We start from the raw sequence: 21004 nt of genomic DNA, 5'->3' as shown, positions 1-21004 counted from the left end.
AAATAGTGGTGCCAATAAAGAAAATTAAATGTATAAATTGAACAAATCAATGCCCACAAAATACCACTCATGACAGTTGCTTTCCCTGGCCCATAAGGCAAAACCCACAAAATGTAATTAACAGAATAATAATTGACATTTTTAAAAGAAAGACAAAATGTTTTCTTTGTTTTAAGTTGTTTCTTTCTTTTTGAGTTTGAAATTAAGTAATAGGTACCTTGTCAGACATTTTAAATCTGCTAATTACTATATCCATGATTTTGAAAGTGTGGTTTACAGAAGGGCAGCATGGTGATACAGTGGTTAATGCTGCTGCCTGACAGCTCTGGATTTCTGGATTTAAATTTTGACTTGTGTGTTGTGGAGTTCACACATTCTCCCTTTGTAATTTCTTCTCATATCTTAAAGATTTGCTTCTAAATAGGGCCAGTAAGTGTGACCCGTGATGGACTGAAGCCCACTTCCACTGGGAACAGTTCCAGCTTCGCACAAACATTGGAAAATGAATGAATGATTGTTGTACTGATTGTCATTGTACAGACATGCAGTGATCATTTTAAGCATCTGTTGTTAAGGAAAAAAGAGTTTTTTAGTTTTTGGATTTTTTTTTTGTCACATTATTGCATATAGCTGCTCTAATCTGTTATGATCATTTAGTATCCTGTTTGTTCTAGTGAAGTTTTTATTTTTGGTGTATTTGTTTTCTGCTTACCCTTTTTCCTGAAGGTAGCATCAGGAACAGGAGCTAACTAAATATGCAGGAATAGGCAGACTCTCAGCTGTCCCCGAGTTTTTGAACATTAAACTTGAGGGACTGCTACAGGAAGGCAAACTTTCACTGGGGACAGCTTAGGTAGCTTCTGTATTGCTATTTTTACTGCAACAGAACTTGTCAGTTTGTATTTTCTTGTATTTTTATTATGTGTGAATCCTATTAATAAGAATGTTTCTGGATCATATAATTGACAAAGAATTTGTACACAGAGGTGTCCTTGGATCTTTGTTTGTCATGATTAAGGTGTTTTTCTCTTTTTTTTTTTAATCTTGGATTACCTATTATGATGTGTTTTATTAAACTGAATACATCTACAGGATGGTCCAGATTTAATTATGCAGATCCAGATCATCTGGATGACTTTGATTTATGCGGGGACAATTCCAGTTCGGTGCGAAGACGATTTTTCATGTCGTCAGTTCGCACACTTCTCGATGGTCTGGGATTTTTTTGAGTGATTTTCTATGTAATAAACTTAATAAGTTATAGCATAATGAAAATTGCATAATTAGATCTGGACCACCCTATAGTGGTTTAGCCAGCACTGCTGCCTCATAGCTTTAGAGTCTTGAGATAAATTTCACCCCTTGTGTGGAATTTACATTCTCCTTATGTCCAATGCATTCCGTGTGCTTCCACACTCACCGGAGAAACAGGTAGAATGTTAAAAACAATTAAACAATAGAAAATAAAAAACTATATTATTTGGCAAAAAGGAAAGAAAGTAGGTAGAGCTATTGTCCAACACATTCCTAACAACAAAACACTTTTTGATGGTCTCCCTGTTGTTGTATAAAACCCACTGATTCAGCAGTACATTTACTACTGACTGAAAATAGTTTTTTTGTGTTTGCTCTCCTCATTCTTGTAATGTCATGTCAAGTGATCGAACAACATGTAGAAAAGAGAAGAGAAAAGTATTTAAAAAGTATCTTGTTCTGAACCCCAAATCCCTAAAAAAATATGTGTTCTAAATATTTGATGTCACCCCAGGGTCTTTATAATTTAAACACATTCCGGTAAAGTATCTATCTATCTATCTATCTATCTATCTATCTATCTATCTATCTATCTATCTATCTATCTATCTATCTATCTATCTATCTATCTATCTATCTATCTAAATCAGTCCATGATAACACAACAGAAAGTGCAAAGTTATTGGCATTAAATATCTTTCTAATCTCTTTAACAGATAGATAGATAGATAGATAGATAGATAGATAGATAGATAGATAGATAGATAGATAGATAGACTAAATGAATGAACAAACTTTATTTGTCCCCAGGGGGGAATTTGGCTTTTTACAGAAGCTCTTTATATAAATAAATACATAAACAGGTAGATAGATAAATAAATACATAGACACACACACTTTGGTCTGAACACACACCACAATGACTATAAAGCAAGAAAATTAAAAAGAAAAAAAGCTCTGACTTGTCTGTCCTGGTCTCAGTGTGTCATTATGTAGATGTTTTGCTGTTCGTATAAAGGATCCCCCATAGCATTTCTTGACACACTTCTGTTGAACATTTGGATGGCAGAAAGTCCTAGGTGTGAGTGTGTCATAGAGAGGATGTGCAGCATTGATCATAATGGCACACAGTTTTGTTTTAATTGTCATCTTAACTACAACCTCCAAAGGGTCCAGAGTTGGTCCTGTAGCCGAGCTTGCCTATTTAATTAGCCTGTTGGTTCAGTGGGCCTCTCTTGATGTTACCAGCCCAACACACCCCAGCATAAAATATTGCACTGCCTATCACAGAGTTATAGATGATGTGAAGGATGTCACTTCCCACATTAAAGGAACACAGTCTGCTAAGAAAAAATAGCTTGCTGTATTCCCAGACCAGTCCAACCTGTCATTAATGTGGACCCTCAAGTATTTGTAAGAGAGGACCACCTCTACATCCACTCCCTGAATAGTGACCGGACACAGAAGCTTTTTGGTGCACTGAAAGTCAATAATTAGTTCTTTGGTTTTACTAATGTTAAGAGGCAGACAGTTCTCTTTGCACTGAGAAACAAACTTTTCCACCAGACTCCTGTACTTAGTCTCATCCCCTTTATCACAATTATCATAATTTTAATAACAGTAATTATCATAATACTTGTATATTAGAAAATAAACTCCATCTTTCTTCTAGTTTTCGAGTAACATGAAATTAATATTTTTCCCACAAAAGAGACATATCTTTACTATTTTTCTTTCAAATGGTTATCCACAAAAAGAAGCAGCAATCTAAACATGACAATTTTCAACTCTTGGTATGCCAGGCTGAAAATCACTACTTGCACACTGATAATGGCAATGTTCAGATACATGAAATTCTGAACGATTATATAATTTATTGTAAATTATCCCTCTGACATTAAAGGAAACTTTTTAACCAATCAGATGATTGAGTTAATACTCCAAAAAACTAATCAAAAGGCCAGGTGTCGTAATGAAGGCTGTTTGTTTTAATATGTTAAAATGCAGCTAATTATCAGTGGTATTTAAATGTTATAATGTCACGTTTGATTAATGTTTGCATTTTTAGAGTAGCTCAGGAAATAATATATGCAACTTATTATTGAGCTTTCGTTAGGCATAACAAGTATTTATTAACAAGATATGGCAACAAAAAACTAAAAAACATGTGAAACATGGTTTTCGTAACAGTAAAAAAATCAAATATTGTAATTGGTAAAAATCATCCCAGTGCTGTATGAAACAAAATAAAGAATATGTGTCCAAAAAAAAAAATTTTTAACACACAGATGAGGTCAAGAAACAAAAAGGTACAACGGAATAGCAGAATTTGGCATTAAGAAGACTTGTTCAGAAGGATCGGAGTGCCTGACAATACGAGGATGTGTTTGACCTGCTTGGGATAATGGCCTCTGAAAACATGTAATCACTTCCGTGTCCAAACATCCCCAACGAAGCACACACAAAGCACATGACCACACCAGTCACACCACATGTTAACACTTTCATGATGTCACAACATGGCAGCTTCCTAGAACAATGTAATGGAAAGTTAAATGTTCAATATATTTAGACTGTTGTTTGGAAAATCTCAGTGTTAGAAATGATGTAATTTTTAGGTAAAATGGAGCAATAGTGTTAGAGTTAAAAGTTCAAATGAAGAGAGTGTGTTCATGATAACACTAGAATGAGTTTCTGGGTAGCAATTTTGTGGCTGCATGCTTTATTCTGTTTTACATGAATGTTTATTGTAAAGCATATAAGAAGAATGTATAATGGACACTGAATTGTGTGCTTTACACCAGCCATCTAGAGTGCTTAGATCTTCTGGTCAGTTGTCTCTCATTGTCCCTCGTACCAAATGTAAAACTAAGGGGGACAGGGCTTTTGCAGCTGCTGCTCCTCACCTGTGGAACTCTTTACCTCATCATATAAAGGAGTCGTCTACAATTGAACTGTTCAAAACGAGATTAAAGACTCATTTCTATTCACTTGCTTTCCATGACCTTCACTAATACTGATGTTTTCCTCATTGTGATTATGCAATCTTACTTCTATTTATTATTCACAGTTTTACATTTATTTCCATTTATGTTAATTGTATGTTTTTCTCTTCTTTTATTGTAAAGCACTTTGACCACAGCATTCCTATGTTGTTTTAAATGTGCTATATAAATAAATTGACATTGACATTGAATAATTGTTTGTGTCTATGCTATTAAAAGGTGTTCTATCAAGCGTACAGTAAGATTAAAATATAAGTTGTTTAAGGAAATAAATGACAAAGCAAAAATGTGTTTATCTGGTTGATACAGTACTCCTGACATTTACGTATTATTAAGTTAATTAGATATGGTGATATCTTAAATTACTGTATCATGATGATTGATTAAGTGTCTCATAGCTGTGGAGGTCTGGGTTCATGCCCTGTCTTGAGTAGTATATGATTGGTTTTTTCACACTCTTCCAATGTCCTAATGTGCTTCCTGTCACACCATAAACACATAGGCTACAGTTGTAAACTGGCTGAATGTAACTCTGTGTAAGAGTGTGCCCAGTGATGCACTGAAGCTCTAGATGTTCCAAGATAGGTTGGTGTCTATGCTTTATGTACGATGTGCGTGTGTGTGCCTATAATACCACAGAATAAATCAAGCATCTTTTGGCATACTACTCAGTGTTCATTCCTGCCTTGAGACTGAAACTGTAGGGACAGCTGGCACCCCTAGTGACCATGTGCTGTAATATGCATTCTCAGAATAAATAGATGAATGAATACATTAAACCCCCTCTCTGTAAGCTTTTTATAGTATAGAACTCCAATCGTAGAAACAAACTGAGGCATGGACTGGGAATTTAAACTATTTTTCAGTAGCAGACTGATTGTTTATAATAAATTAAATGTAACAGCACATCCAGCCATCTTTGGAAAGAAGGCTGTAATACTGGAGAGGTGCACAGTACCTGCAAAACAAGGATAAGTATAGGAATAAATAACTTGTCTGCTTAGATGCTGCTATATTTACATGTACCTTGTATGCTTAAATGCTTGTTGTATAAATTCTTAAATACTTACGTAACTCCTTATTAAATTCAATAACATATTTGAGCAGTAAATACTACCTTACACAATACATTTTGATTAAATACTTTGCCTTCATTGGGAAATAATCTTCTTTGCTTTTCTGTTTCAAGAACCTTAACTTGTGCTCACTTCTCAAGAGAGCCAACTGACACATACTTAGTTTGGTGTAAAAAAATGGCGACAATAATTAAAAAACAAAAATACCTAAAGTTTTCTAAGAGATGGAGATGGCAGAAATGAGTCATGTGCTTACACTACAAAATATAGAATGAAAATTAATATAGTAATAGGTTATAAACACACACTTTTGCATCAGCCTTTAAAATCTTTATTCTTTATGTGAGATGTCCAAATTGGAGCTTCTGGTCTGTGTTTATTACTGTCTACATATGCACTGCAGTCATTTCCAGATGTTACTTAATGCTGGGAATGTTTACACAAGATTCAAATTTGTGACATATAGACATAGAGATAGACATAGATATTAGGATAAACATAGTAAATATGGTGTGTGTATATATATATATATATATATATATATATATATATATATATATATATATATATATATATATATATATATATATATATATATATATATATATAAATTTATTTATCAGAGGTGATTCAAGGGATTTGTGGGACCCTAGGCAAAAAAGCTCCATGGGGTTCTCCAATTCATCCTTCCCAGAGTCCTAATATGGTAACAGAGATTACCATTACTATGCAGAAGTAAGAAATTACAGAAATAAAACACAATAAATACAACAATTAAATAGAAGTTAAAAAAACAATAATAGAATAGGGTATATTTTAAAAATCAAAATAAGTGAAAAAGTAAACAAATACAAACAAATACAAGGTGCACGTGGTAATAAAATAAATACACTGTGCACCTTGTAATATTTAAAAAAATAGATTTAAAAAGTGCACATATTATAATATAAAAAAGTCTCCTTAAGGCATTACTGTAGCTATCCAAAACACTGTTAGTGGGCTTTGGCTACAGCAAATGGAGCCAATAGGTCCTCCAGATCCATAGACCTTTGAACACTGCGCTCTTTTGAGATTGCACCTGGGGCTGAAAGCCTCTCGTGGCACATACACGATCTCAAGTAGGATTTAATGAGCTTTAAAGATGAGAAAATTCAAGAGTGATAGGAAGAGTCAGGACTGTGGAGTGAGTACATTTTTGACTTCTTACACCACCGTCTTACTGCTACCTGCTCACATTGTTGCTGAATTTGTGCTGCTGATTTCGACTACAGTGGGGTCTGGAGAGACTGAAACTTAGTCAGAAATGGTCAAATTGTCTAAACAAACCAAGTCAATCTGATTTTTGTTTCCAGACATATAAATCATCTCATGATTTATACAAATGGCATAGATTACATTTAACATTTCTAAAAAAATAAGTTAATCACAAACACTCTCACAGCGGAAATTGGGGCCCTCTTGTGGGGGATTTCAGTCTGTGTCATTGGAATGTGTCATTATATTGCTTCAAGAGGGGTTCCTGCACATTTACTGTAGCAATTAGCACCTGTAAAAACCGGCGACCTCGGGGGGCCCCCAAGCAATTGCCAGCCTTCTTTGTCCTGTTGCTATGGTATAATATATATGTATATAAAGTAAACAGAAAAAGATGACAGTCAAATGAGTTTTGAGGTCTCACGAGATGCTCTGTTTAACAACAGGGTCTAAAGGAAGCAAAGGAAAGCACATGTCATACGCAAACAATAACTGCAAATGGCCATGTTGATAATAAGTTAAATACTAGAGGAGCGCCATCTTGGTTTCAAGCTTGTTTGAACCTAAACGTTCACCTCAAGGCTCTGGGATGATCAGAGGAAGTAGTATTTCTGACACTATTTCAGATATGGTTTCTCTTCCACTCAGGGAAACAAGCGAATAAATAATGCAATGGTGTCACACTCTTAATCTTCCCTATATTCTCTTCTTTCCCAAAACCCGTAAAACACTTCCCTAGCTTGTGTGATGGATAATATCTATTTATATATGTATACAGTATATGTGTGTGTACATTATATATTTAAAATTATTTCAATTTCTTAATCATATCTGTGTTTCATGCTGAATTTTCTAAACAACCCTGTGGTTTTACAGAACCACTGATTAAGACGCACATCTGAAAACTTTCCCCAATTGCTGTGTCTCTGATGGATAATGACTCATGACTGAAGTGTTGCCTAGCAAGTGTGCATAAGAAGTTGCATTAAGGTTCAGTATCTGATTATTCAAAACACTTTTTCAAAATGCATCTTTCACTTTGCATCAAAATATTTGTCAGAGAGTTGATTCTCTTTGGCATGAATTTCTGTTCGTGTTGCCCTTGATTTTATCATTTTATTTTTTTAAATATTTGTGGCAAAGGCAATTTTTATCATCAGTGTAAATATTGACCTTCATCCTTTAGCTGCCAGCAATTTCTGCAGAATAATGAGAAAAACAGATCGAAGTAGTAATTCTAAACAAATACAGTACCAGTGGCAATAAGAGAAAAGCTTTAACATAATACACATAAGGAAAAAGGATTGCCATTAGAACTAAGAGTAAAAAGATAACTTTAGTTGACATTTAATGATAATTTTTTTTATCATATTTTATGTTTAAATTGCCATTATTTTGTTTCCAGGATGAGAAAAGCAGAATCTGGTTTATATCAATAGAATGCAAAGTTTTCTTTCAGATTTCACTTGAGTTTCATTAAGAAAACTTTACATTTATGATTTTATAATAAATTTTTTACAAATTAATTACATTTAGTAACTCAGTGACGTTTACCTCTACATGGTTGTAACTTTTTGATTTTGTATTCTATGGCTGGTTACCATTTGTGTAGAGATTGCATTTTAATTGGCAAATCTAAATTCACTCCATGTACATGAGGAGTCCCTACGAGAGACAGGTATCCCAATTCTGCTGACTCTGACCTTCAGCGATCCCATATAAAGCTATGTTTAATGTCCACATTTTTTTTTCTTTCTATCATGACAAAAATTGTTAAATGATGAAATTAGAAATTTTGCACATTCTTTCTTTGTTTGTGAGTTTTTCTCCTTCATCCAAAAGCTATGCAGCTTAGCCTAACTTTAAATTGGCCCCTTGTGAGTCAGTTAATAGGTGACTATATGAGCCCTGCAGTTGATTGGTAGCCTGTGCAGGGTTATTTCCTGCCTTGCATCCAATGTTACTAGGATAGGCTCTGGCCCACAACCTCATATTCAATCAGTTGGGTTTCATAATGGGCGTACAAATGGATAATAAAGTGTAAAATATGTACTGAGTCATTTATGTTGTGTAAAAGTTCTTTCCGTTTTCTGTGCCCGCTTTATTCTTTACCGGACCACAATTTGCCAATCCTGTCTTGGCTATGCTGGGTACATGGCAGGATCTTACACACCAAATGGGCCATTCCAATTGTATGAAAGTCTCACAGCTCACACAACCACACCCACTCACACTTGCTCGTTTTAGAGTTTTAACCGAATTAACTCTGGAATGTAGCTGGAAACTGGAGTGCCTGAGAGCTCTGTAAAACAGCAGAGCTGAACAAAGGTGTTTTTAAAAATTTAATTCATTATACTATAAGTACAATCAGACTACATGAGCAAAAATTAAAAGAGGGACTTCTTGTCCATTTCCAGTATTTCTTGACATGTTATTTTATGTTTCAATCCAATGTAGAGTATGTGCTGAACAATAATTCAGGACAGTGAAGACCCTCCTTTCATTTTATTATCTGTATTTTACCAAGGAGCATCTACTCTTGAGTACCTCCTAACACATTCAGAGAACTTAGTGGAGGCACAAAAGTTTAAATATCAGCAGTTTAAACTGTTTGTACAATGTACTTGTTAACTCTCAAGGTTTAAGATGCTTTTGATGTTACTTATGTAAATTTCAACATTCAGTTCAGGAACATTTTATTTGATTTGATTCTTTGCCTCTGTATTTTCTTGTTTATTGCTAAAAGATTATTTCTTCACATCCTTTTTATAAACAGCTGCGATTGCCTCCAAGTTCTGCACATACTATGTCAGATGTCAGAAGCTCTTGCAAGTGCTGTTCTGGGTATATCCCACTGTACAGAGACCTTGTGGCATACCCTGGACACGCTGGAGATAGTATATCTCTCGACTGGCTTGGGAATGCCTGGGAATTCTACACAAAGAGGTTGAATCTAAAGCTGAAGAGAGGGAGGGAAATCTGGGCTGACTGCGACCATTACCAGAAGAAGTGGTTTCAGATGATGAGATGGGATGACATGAGAGATGCAGTTTAAAAACTGATCAAGTAACCACTGTCTGTTTTATTAGTATAGTTAAGGTTTCAGATTAAAATACCTCTACCCTCTTCAAACAGTACATCTTCTTTGTGGACAGATGTACTGTATGTGCTAGTCATACAAGGTTAGATAGAGGTAACTCATGTAGAGGTTAACCATTCGTTCATTTTTATTGTACTCTTCCTTGTGCAAGTATGTGGTGAGGATAACCCAAATTTCCATTTCCCAAGCAAAAATTACAACAGCTACTGGGTAATTCCGTAATGTTTAATCTCTTTATAAATTATTTTAGTGTCCTTTTTAAGCACATGAATGTCTCCAGAACTCGTGTGATTGCCAAGTATTATTATAAGATGTACATTCCATCTCAACTTTGATACTCATCATGGGTAGGATCTTGGATGAGCAGCCTTATGTTTTATAAAGAATAAATGCAACAACCTTCCAGAGAAATGTCATTCCTGCTATTTTCCTCTACAAAGTCATCTTTATGGCTATGCATTACCCACAGCTCATGACACATAGATGAAGATAAAGGAAATGTTTCTGCAGCAATTTAGCTTCCTCATCATCATTCCCTTTTCTATGAACAAGACTTCGGGGTACTAGAACTCCTTCATTATGAAAAGTTTTTCCCTAAACAGCCCTGTAAGAAGCAACCTACTATTTTCCACCAGAGGACTATGACCAGTTTTTCTTCAAATTTTCTTAAATTAAATAGTGACAAAACTGAGCTTCTCCGCATTGGTACAACAAAATCAACATTATCCAAAACTGATCATTTTTACATTTGCTATTAATAAGTCCTCTGTTTCCCCTTCGCCACAGGTCATCCTTGAAAGTACTTTATCTTTTCAGTCTCACATCAATAACATCTCCGTCTGCATATTTCCACTTGAATAACATTAATCATATTCGCCCCTCCCTCACTCCCCACACCACTGCTATCCTTGTTCATAGTCTTGTCACTTTTAGTCTCGATTATTGCAATTCCCTTTTCTTTGGTCTTTCTCGCAAATCTCTTTATAAGCTTCAACTGGTCCAAAATTCAGCTGCCCGCATCATTGCTAGAAACCTGTCTATTCACCATATCACTCCCATCTTGCAGAAGCTTCATTGGCTCCCGGTTAAGTACTGCATTGATTTCAAAATTCTCCTGTTAACAATTAAGGCTATCCACAACCTTGCCCCTCCATATCTGTCCCATCTCCTCCATGTTGCCATTCCCTCCTGTACCCTTAGATCCTCTTCTTCCATCCACTTGACTGTCCCCTTCATCTGTCTTACCACCATTGATTCTCACTTTTCAAATCTAAACTTAAAACTCAACTGTTTAAGACTGCCATTTCTCTTTGATTACAATTGCTCTGTCTGATATTAATTTTCGTATTTTGTTTTGTTTATAATGTGCGTTTTATCTATTGTCCGGTCTCCTTGAGAGTTTAGAAAGGTGCCTATGAATAAATAAAATGTATTTTTATGACCTGCTTTTGAGGTGTTCATTTACTTATTATTTGTGTTATGCTTATCATCATATTGCTTAAATAGACTCTAGAGTCAGTCAAATGAAGTTTTAAAAACAAAAAATGCCTCCTGCAGGCCTCTAAACCAAAGTTCCTTCCAACTTTTACTATTACTTCATATCCTTTGAGTATCATAAACTGAAGTGGGGTCAATGCATGCCCTGGATGGAGTCCCGGACTGACACCTAAAGAAATGGCAGCCATTGTCATGGTAAAATATAAATCTCATTGCATGGCTTCAACCCTTGAAATCCTTTCTTCTGTATCTTGTTGTATAAGACAGGATAAGACAAATTCTTTCGTGCTTCCTCCACATCCATTAAACAGGTGTTGACTGAATTAGCACACTTCAACAGATCCTTGTCTATTTTTGTGACAGTAAATATCTGAGACATTATTCCATGGTCAGAAATAAATTATCGCCCCTCCATCTCTAGGTAACCACCAACTGCAGTGTCCTATGTAGTGTCCTGGACTGGGCTTTAAATGGGAGGCTGGGTACTGTAGGAGAATCTACCTTTTGGTCTCCCATCAAACTACCTAGACATCCATTCATGATGTATTCTCTGTTCCTTCCACAATGTTCTAAATTGACTTCTAAGTAGTCTTTTTTGTAGAAAGCTGAAAAAAAAACTTTCTTTTTTAGCCTATCCTGATGAAAGTATTAAAATGTATATCATGTAGATTTACCATTTTAATCAGCAATCCATACTCCCTTAAACCATCCTTTAGTACAAATATAGTGAGGAAAGGTTTACTGTACATGTAAATGTGAAAGAATTAAAGTATACAAAGTGACTTGTAAAATTAATGCAGATAATGAGCACTTTAAAATTATGTACTATTATCTTTTGGATTATGCCCTGTATTTTAATCATACAGATGGACCAACACTCTTTTTAATGCCTGCTTAATTTTTAAAATGCAGTCTTCCTTAAATAAATTTGTTTTACTTGTTGCAATAGACTAATGACCAACAAATTATGACAAATTTTAACTAATTGATTATTGTTTCTCGTTTACCATCTCCCAGGTCAATTCCTCTAGTCCATTTCCAGAGACGAAACATGGTCGACATTTTTCAAGTGAATCAACCTACTCTCATTCTTCAGCAGAAGACTCTCGACAGGATGCCACTGGCAGTACTCACTCTTCAGGATGTCGCCCTGCATACCGTGAACGACGTTCCTGGCAAGATCTCATTGAGACACCCCTCACTAGTTCAGGACTGCATTTCCTACAGACAGTACCTTCTGATCCTGAGTATGCAGGTGGAAGGCTGGGCATGTCTCCAGAACGGCGGAGACAAGCAACTTTGCCAGTACAGCGGCGTCACCATACAGATCGAGATGGACCTTTCCCATTGGTAGAATGTGAGCGAGGCCTTAACCCTCACAGGCGGGCACACAAACAGCGCAGTCAAAGTCTTCCTCGTAACCGGGATGTAAGAGGAAAGGGCAACCTGCACCCAGGAGGACTTTCTGAAGAAAAATCAGAAGATGACGAAGTACATTTTCGTAAACATAATGGTTCTTGCCAAGAAGGTGAGGCATAGCATTGAAATAGTTTATTTCAAATGTATTGAACCAAATAGTACTTGACTGGTAAATGAGTCTGAAGGATCAATTTTTTAGAGTTATTTTAACTATCAACTAATGTCAGTTTGGGCAAGTGGGGTTACTAACATAAAGAGGAAAGTGATTGTTTACATGCAAGGGGATACCCTCCCAGTTCTTCCATGTTGAAGAGCTTTATTAGCCAGATATTCTAAGTTAAATCTTACAAAGTCTTTTATTGACAGTTTTGATGTTTCCAGGTAAAAACTACAAAGAATTGCAGTCCATCACGATAACAGAAATACAATTACAGGCTAGCGATTCTTGGATGTTATAATAAACAATAAGTCATTTATTCCTGTCTTATAATATAATATGCCACAAAATTACCATATGTATGTTCACTTTTAATGATCCTCCTTGAATATGTAGCAGGCTTTGCTTCAATGCATTTCCTTAATTAGGAGCCAATTCTGGCTATAAATGAGACATATTATTTAATTCTGTGACTTCTGACTTTTTTTTTTTTGGAGAGCACCATCAAAACGTTTAGTTAGTTACTTAGTTAGATAGATAGATAGATAGATAGATAGATAGATAGATAGATAGATAGATAGATAGATAGATAGATAGATAGATAGATAGATAATATATCAGAACAGTTCAATATTTCTCATATATTCACTTTCTTTCTTTAACTCCTTGAGGGCTGAATCCAAAAAACTCAGTTTTCTGAAAAGCACCCAATGCACTGGTTTCACACATAAATCAACATAAAATATTTGTTGCTACATGCTGTGGCTGCAGTTGGTGCCCATTCGGTATCTCTGGCAGCAATGGCTGTGCAGGGGCGGGTCGATGGCCAGCAGGAATGCATGGCAGGCCGGCTACCTCTCTATTTTTCGCACAGCAGGTGGGCGATGGTGGCAGTCACAGAGTGACGCAATATGGTTTGTACCTCTTGTCATCATAAGTGGTGGTCCTCCTAGGAGAACACTACGGTAGGAGTATCTGCTACACGAACATGTTCAGCATCACAATTAGCTAGGGACTTATAGGCTGATGCTGGTACTTCACTTTCGTTTTCCATCTCCAGATCACTTGCATCAAACTCAGAGTCCGAAAAGTCAGAGTCCAATTCAGCAATAATACGTAAAACGTTCATAGTGTATTTTGCTTTAGTCTTGCCAGATGTCGCTGCCATTTTAGAGGCTGTTTGTTCTTCACTACTCATGCATGTGTAGGGAATCGAGGTCAAATCAACAAAGCTACCGTAACTTTCCTTCGACCAAAGAGAGTCGAACTAAAACATGAGTGAGTTTTGTCGCAGTTTACAGCCGATTACTGTCCTCTACCCCTGAATTTCGACAAAAGTCAACATCAGCCCTGAAAGAGTTAAAGTAGTTTATTGAAACAAGTATTGCATGATGGAAGCATAAGTAAATGTGGGATCATACCAGATCATCTTTTGGCTTGCTTTGCATCTCATTTCTATTTTCCTGCCATTTAAATAAAAAGAAACAAGGAATCTGAATCTTAAAAAGCATCTCAGTTACGGTTAACACAAAAGAAATATGTTCCCTTATTAGCAGTAATTTGTTACTAATGCAGAAGAGTAGCTGAAATGAAAACCTTCAGGCTCTGTGGACCTCTGAGATCTGAGTTTGACATCTGAGGTTCAACAGGCCAGCAGCCTTTGTTGTTGTTATGACAGTATTTTGTTTTCTTTCTGGTATAACAGGCCACGTAGAATTTGGAGTTTCATCTCAAACATTCCTCGTGACTCCTTTTGTTTTGTGTATTTGTTTGTTTGATTGATTTTTTTTTAATTCAGCTGACAAAGTTATTGAGCCTGAAAGTCTTACATTCACAGAAGATTCTGTTAAGAGGTGTCACATGAATTTTTGTCCATGGTATTTCTATATAGATGCTTATCCATTTTTAAGAAGAAACGCAATGTTTCTGCCAGAGGTGGATTTTCTCATGCTAATTTAATTTACTGCTTATTCACAACATAATGAGTCTGCTGCTGTAAAAGGTTTAAAACCAAAGTTTTCACTAATGCTCTTTTACATTTTATATGAATTTCGAATTGATATCTTGGTAATTTTCTTGCATATGGCTCTACAAAAAGTAAGAGAGTCCTGCTTGGGTAAAAGTGTTCTTGTTGTGCTTGTGATTTTGAAGTTTTTATAAACGTTAATTTGCTTTTGGATTTCTCACCAGTTTTATACTACTTAACAGGATATTGTGTTTGGGAAGCACAGCCGTTTCAAGCTTTATCTCTTACTTATCTGAATACACATCTGTTCATATTATATGTCGTTCATGTGTTATTAGCTATAATATTTCATCTTTACATTCACCGATCATCCCTTTGCAGAGTCCTTTGTGCATGGCCTTGGCCTTACCATGTTATCTTACTCATCAATGTCCACCATTGTTTCTTAACTACATTTATCTCCTGCCACTTTTGTTATTGTTTCACTTACTTCTTGTACCAAGCATGGTCTTTCTGACAATGTCTGCATTCCCACCAGTCACCTGCCTCACCAGTCTGGGTACACTTTTGAAACCTTATTTGTTATTTGTTATTAATTATCTTCCTTTCTGTAAAGACAAGGCCTTAATATCTTTTAGCAGAGGTGTTTTGTGTACTAGTCAACCTATGTCCTGAGTGTTGGGGATGTTCATCCATCAATTAAAAAATCCTTTTCTGAACCCCCTTATTCCAATATAGGATCTCGGAAGCCTCATGCATAAGACTGTCACCGGCTATGGACCGACTGCCAGTCATTTGCAGAACACACACATTTACACATCATAGATTTGAACCAAGGACCCTGGAGCTGTGGGAAAATCACTCGCCACCGTGCCATGTTTGTTATATTTGACTTTACATTATTTATAAATTTTTGTTTACTATAAGAACTTTACATTTATGACACCAATGGGGCCCCGAAACACAAGTTAAACTACAAATGTGTATACCTCAGTAAGACAACTGAAGTGTTGGAATTCAATGCACAATTCAATGCACAGCTCTAAGCAGCAGAAACTAGTCCATACTTTTTCCCACATTTTTACAAAAAATAGGATTGAAAAAAAATCAAACCCCATCCCTGAGAAAGAGAGCGTGGCCAACAGAGTAAAACTTAAAGCTTAAGTAGGGCAGCAGTAGCTCAGTCGGTAGAGCGGGTGGTCCAGCAATCGGAGGGTCGCAGGTTCGATCCTGGCTCCCGGCATGAGAATGCAGCTGTTGTGTCCTTGGGCAAGACACTTAACCTACCTTGCCTGCTGGTGGTGGTCGGAAGGATTGGTGGCGCCAGTGTTCGGCAGCCTCACTTCTGTCAGTGTGCCCCAGGGCAGCTGTGGCTACATAGTAGCTTATCATCACCAGCGTATGAATGGGTGAATGACTGTTGTGTTGTAAAGCGCCTAGGGGGGTTCTTGAACTCTAGTTAGGTGCTATATCAAATACAGGCCATTTACCATTTAAAGCTATTAAAAAATAAGTAAATAGATGAGTTTAATAATAAGAAGAAAAAGAAAATAGGAAGAGAATCTGCTTCCTCAGTGCTTTAAGAGCTTAATCTAAAATGTTTTTGATTAGATCCTGTTAGGTATTGAAAACGTTCCCCTAAGTGAGAATTAGATTATTTCCAGTTTCAAATAGTATAAAACATCAGTTACCCACTGACTTAAAAGAGGAGAGTTAGGATTCTTCCAGTTTAGCAAGATAAGTCTACGTGCCAATAGTGTAGTAAAGGCAATCACAGTTTGTTTGTCCTTCTCCACTTTCAGCCCATCTGTAAGAACTCCAAACACAGCTGTTAATGGGTTAGGAGGGATTGTGACACCAAGGCTGTCTGAAAGGCACTTAAAAATTTTGGTCCAGAATGATGTTAATTTGGTTCAGGCCCAAAACATGTGACCCAGTGATGCAGGAACTTGATTGCAGTGTTTGCAGGTTGGATTTTGCCCTGGAACCATTTTGGACAATTTCAAATGAGACAGATGTGCTCGATATATAATTTTGAGTTGAATAATTGTATGCTTTGCGCATATGGAGCTTGAGTGAATTCTCTGCATTGATACCTTCTACTCCTTTTCTGATATGTTGAGTGAGAGATCCTTTTCCCACTGTCCTCTTGGATCTTTGAAAGGGATGGACTGTAAAATGGTCTTATATATTGCAGAAATACTGTCTGAGTCCTCAAAACTGAGCAATATTTTTTCCAGCATAGAGGAAGGTAGAAGATGAGGAAAATCGGGCAGGTTCTGTTTAACAAAGTTTCTAATTTGAAGATAGTGAAAGAAATGTGTTACTGGAAAGTAAAATTTGGAATGTAATTGTTCATAGGATGCAAAGACGTTGTCTATGTATAGATCTCTAAGTGATTTAATCCCAAATGTTTTCCAGATATTAAAAACTGCATATGTTTGTGAGGGTTGAAAAATGTGGTTCTCGGGCAGAGGTGCCACAGATAAAAGATTCTCTATCTTAAAATACTTCCTACATTGGTTCCATATTCTGAGTGAGTGAAGCACAATTGGGTTGTTAGTATATTGGCGATAACTTGTATTTATAGGGGCACAAAGCAGGGAATATAAAGAAGTACTGCAGGATTTTATTTCTATTGGGGACTTTTTCCCACATTTTTATCATCTTGTTCACATCCATGAATACATGCTGCCCAATGGATTTTGTTGTTGAAAACTATTCACTCAATGTTCTACACATTTATTATTTAACTTCATGCAGCATGATTAGTTGATTCTCCATTTGTTTCCTATTGTGTGATATCTGGCAGTTTTAAATGAAAGAAATATCCTATTTTTAATGTTTCCGCAAAAACTTTATTTGTGAAATATTTCAGGTTTCAGGGAGGAGGAAAAGGGCAGAGAGAGCTGTGATGGTCTACAAGAGCTGTATAAAACATTAGAACAAGCCAGCCTTTCTGCTTTTGGGGAGCAAAGGCCATCAACTAAGCAGGAATTTCGGCGTTCTTTCATCAAGAGGTGCAACGACCCAGTCATCAATGAGAAGCTCCACTTGATAAGGGCTCTTCGTAGTACCCTGAAGGTAGGACCATCCTATTGTACTATACAGGTGCAAATTAGGTATTAGTTTATAGGTTTACAGGGTCATTATTTTTATGTGTGCAGAGTACAGTAAACTTTTTACTTGAATATGCTTATATGCTTGTATCCAGTATTGTTCCTAATAGTGCTTGTTTATCTGGTGAAACTAGATTTTGTTACATTAAGTCAAGAGGTTTAAATTATGATTAGGGAGAACTGCAATATATAAATATCCATTTAAAAATATTCATATGTATTTAAATACTGTTTAATATTTGCCATATGAAATGCAAAGCATTGCCATTATGAAAAGGGTTTTGTGGTGTTCCTTTAAAAGCCTGACAGAAGAAAATGTGAAGCATCATTGACCATGTCCCTGCTTAAATCATCAAAGCATTTATACTGATATCTCTAGTTCATCAGCGTATATTTATTATCATGACTCTGCGCCATCCAGTTCACATCTCCTTCCATTGAAAAGCATTTAACACAAGCATTAGCACTGGTGTGGACAGATGGCAGTGAAGCAGCTTTGAAATAAATGGGGACTCTACTTGCCCTCTGGAAGCTGAGCTTTGTGTCGTTTTTGTAGCAATAGCAAGAATGCAGCACCATACATTTTTCAATCCTTGTTGCTTTTTATTTATTTTTTAATTTTCAATGCATAATATTGTTTATGTTTTGTAAGAAAAATGTGGGAATGGAATAAACCAAGTCATGACACGACCTGCACGTTAACCTATTTTCTTTTAGAAGTAATCTAAACAAGCTATAGCATCAGTGGTCACCGTGGTCTGCAGGATTCCTGACCTCATATCTGGACTTGTCATTTGTGAATGCTCTCCTCTTGAGAATGAATGTACTGACTCAAAATTTGAGAAAGAGCATATTCTGATAAATTTCTTGGAAGAAAAAAGCTGTGAATTTCCAGGGTTTTAATTTTGATAGAAATAATTAAAAAAGAATGGATGAGAATAACTAAACTATAGCTTTTGCAATTTTGTGCGAATAATTATATTTATTAACAGTTATTCATATTAGTCAATTATACTCAAAATGTTTTACAGTCTCTATTCCATTTTAACAGGAGTATTAAAGTTTTTTAAATTATTTTAATTTATAAATTAAGGCAGGAGCTGAATGCCAGTCTTTCATATGTTTACCTACAATGAGATGTCAAGCAAAATGACACCTTTCATCGGCTAACTAAACAGATTACAATATGCATGTTGCTTGAAGAAGGGACCTAAGCTGTCTCAAAAGCCTGCATATTGTAATCTGTTCAATTAGCCAATAAAAGGTGTCATTTTGCTTGACTTCTCATTGCATCCATTATGGCTAACACAGTACAACACCCTAGTACCTGTACTATGTGTTTACCTTCAAGTTTTAATTATCTGAATTTATAGATTATGGAATACAGAAGAAGCAATACTTGATGTTTTTGGAAATTACATAAAAAAATGAAAAACATTTTATAACTTTTTTTTGTTTTTTGTTTTTTTGAAAGGCAAAAGAAGGAGACTTATGTATCATCAACCAAGTGCTAGATGACCCTAACCTTAATTCAAAGAAGTTCAGGGAATGGAAGCAGAGACACCACGAGCTGTTTATGGACATTTGTGAGTTCAGCTCAGGACCCATTAAGCCTCAGAATGGAGCAGCTGAACTGGCAAACCTAGTTCCTCTCATGACTCACACCCATTCTTTCATAGAGACCCATGTGTGAAACAATGAGATGACAGGTCTGGGCTTCTAAAATCACTGTGGTGGTGCCAGGCTCACGGCCAGTTCCTGGAGAACTCAGTCAAATAGACATTTTATCTTTTTGTTTGCAGACCCAGCAGACCAAGAAACTAACCAACCACTGTAATATTTGTACATAATGTATTTAAAAAGTTATTCTGTAAATAAGTTGGATATAAAAAGAGAATAGTGCCACAGGATGCCTAATACATGCATGAAGAGAAAGTATTATTCTTTTGTTTTCTTCTTAAACAGCGAAAAATGGAAATATTTTAGTTCTGCTGTTGTGGAGCACTGTGTGCATTTATTATTTTTTTTATTGTTATTTTTATTTATTAACACTTTTGTTTGCATAGAAAAGAGGGAGCAATGTAGCAGCAATAGTGACATGGATACACTCTTTTCAGTACACTGTACTGAAGCTTATAGTCCAAAAGCTCTCACACTGCAGACAGATTTTATATATATATATATATATATATATATATATATATATATATATATATATATATATATATTACTGTTACAATTAATTGTTTTTAAGTGACAATGTTGATTAAAGCAAATCCTATAGTAACAATTAAGGGGAATCAGTCCCTCATATTCATCTACAGGCCGTGACAAAAACTTTAATGTTTAATAACGTTTAATCTGCTGGACAGTTTATTGGACTTAGTATAAGATAAAATAAAATACTAAATGCATTTATGCATGCAGTGTGAAGTAGAGAGAGAAAGAAAATAAGTAATTTGAAGCAGCTACTCAATACATAATGAAAACTGTGAAATATCCTTGTGAATGCAATCCTTTGATTCTTACTGAGAATCTTTGAAAAAAAAAAAAAGAGAGACAGAGGATAGTTAGTTTCTTGAAACCTCATTGTTACTGGAACCCCAGTCCAGTCTGGCACAAAAGCGTTTCCAGACTATGGGCCTTACTCAGGTTTTTTTTCTTTCCTTCTCTTTTCCTTTGCTTTCATTTTAGGGCCATTTTGTAGGAAGGTAGTGGGTTGATAAATGTTTTCATCGCTATGTGAGAAATTTAAACAGACCTTCACCTGTCATCATTAAGTTTTTCTTTGTTAGCTAAAGTTCATATATATAGTATAGTAGACGATGAATTGACATTATGCAACCAAAAACCACTCACTGAAAAAGGAGCAATTGAGTAGTTTACATAAGAAAGGCACCTTTAATGCTCTCCCGTTTTCAACTGTACTTTTAAGGAAATTAACCATAAGAGTTAAAGTCATCTTCTTTTATCATTAATTGAACCAGACCTTAAAATACTTACACATATTTATCTATCTATCTATCTATCTATCTATCTATCTATCTATCTATCTATCTATCTATCTATCTATCTATTTTTGAACACGTATCTATACATGCACTACAATGTTTTCAAGAGCATTTCATCTGACCATCCAATCATCTATTTACTTAAA

General features: G+C 35.7%; 1 protein-coding gene across 2 annotated transcripts in view; it reads left to right on the top strand.

Annotated features, from left to right (window-relative positions):
- Positions 1–19951, top strand: part of si:ch211-26b3.4 (connector enhancer of kinase suppressor of ras 2) — a 615118-nt gene extending 595167 nt beyond the window's left edge. For both annotated transcript variants that reach the window (XM_039765942.1, XM_039765943.1), the window contains exons 21-23: positions 12204–12714; positions 17607–17812; positions 19322–19951. In XM_039765942.1, coding sequence (XP_039621876.1) covers positions 12204–12714; positions 17607–17812; positions 19322–19540 — 936 coding nt within the window. In that variant the 3' untranslated portion in view covers positions 19541–19951. The remainder of the gene's footprint in view (positions 1–12203; positions 12715–17606; positions 17813–19321) is intronic.
- The last annotated feature ends 1053 nt before the right edge of the window (positions 19952–21004 follow it).

This window comes from Polypterus senegalus, chromosome 10, assembly GCF_016835505.1.
Source record: "Polypterus senegalus isolate Bchr_013 chromosome 10, ASM1683550v1, whole genome shotgun sequence".
Taxonomy (NCBI): Eukaryota; Metazoa; Chordata; class Cladistia; order Polypteriformes; family Polypteridae; genus Polypterus; species Polypterus senegalus.
This window is presented reverse-complemented; position numbering and strand designations above follow the sequence as displayed.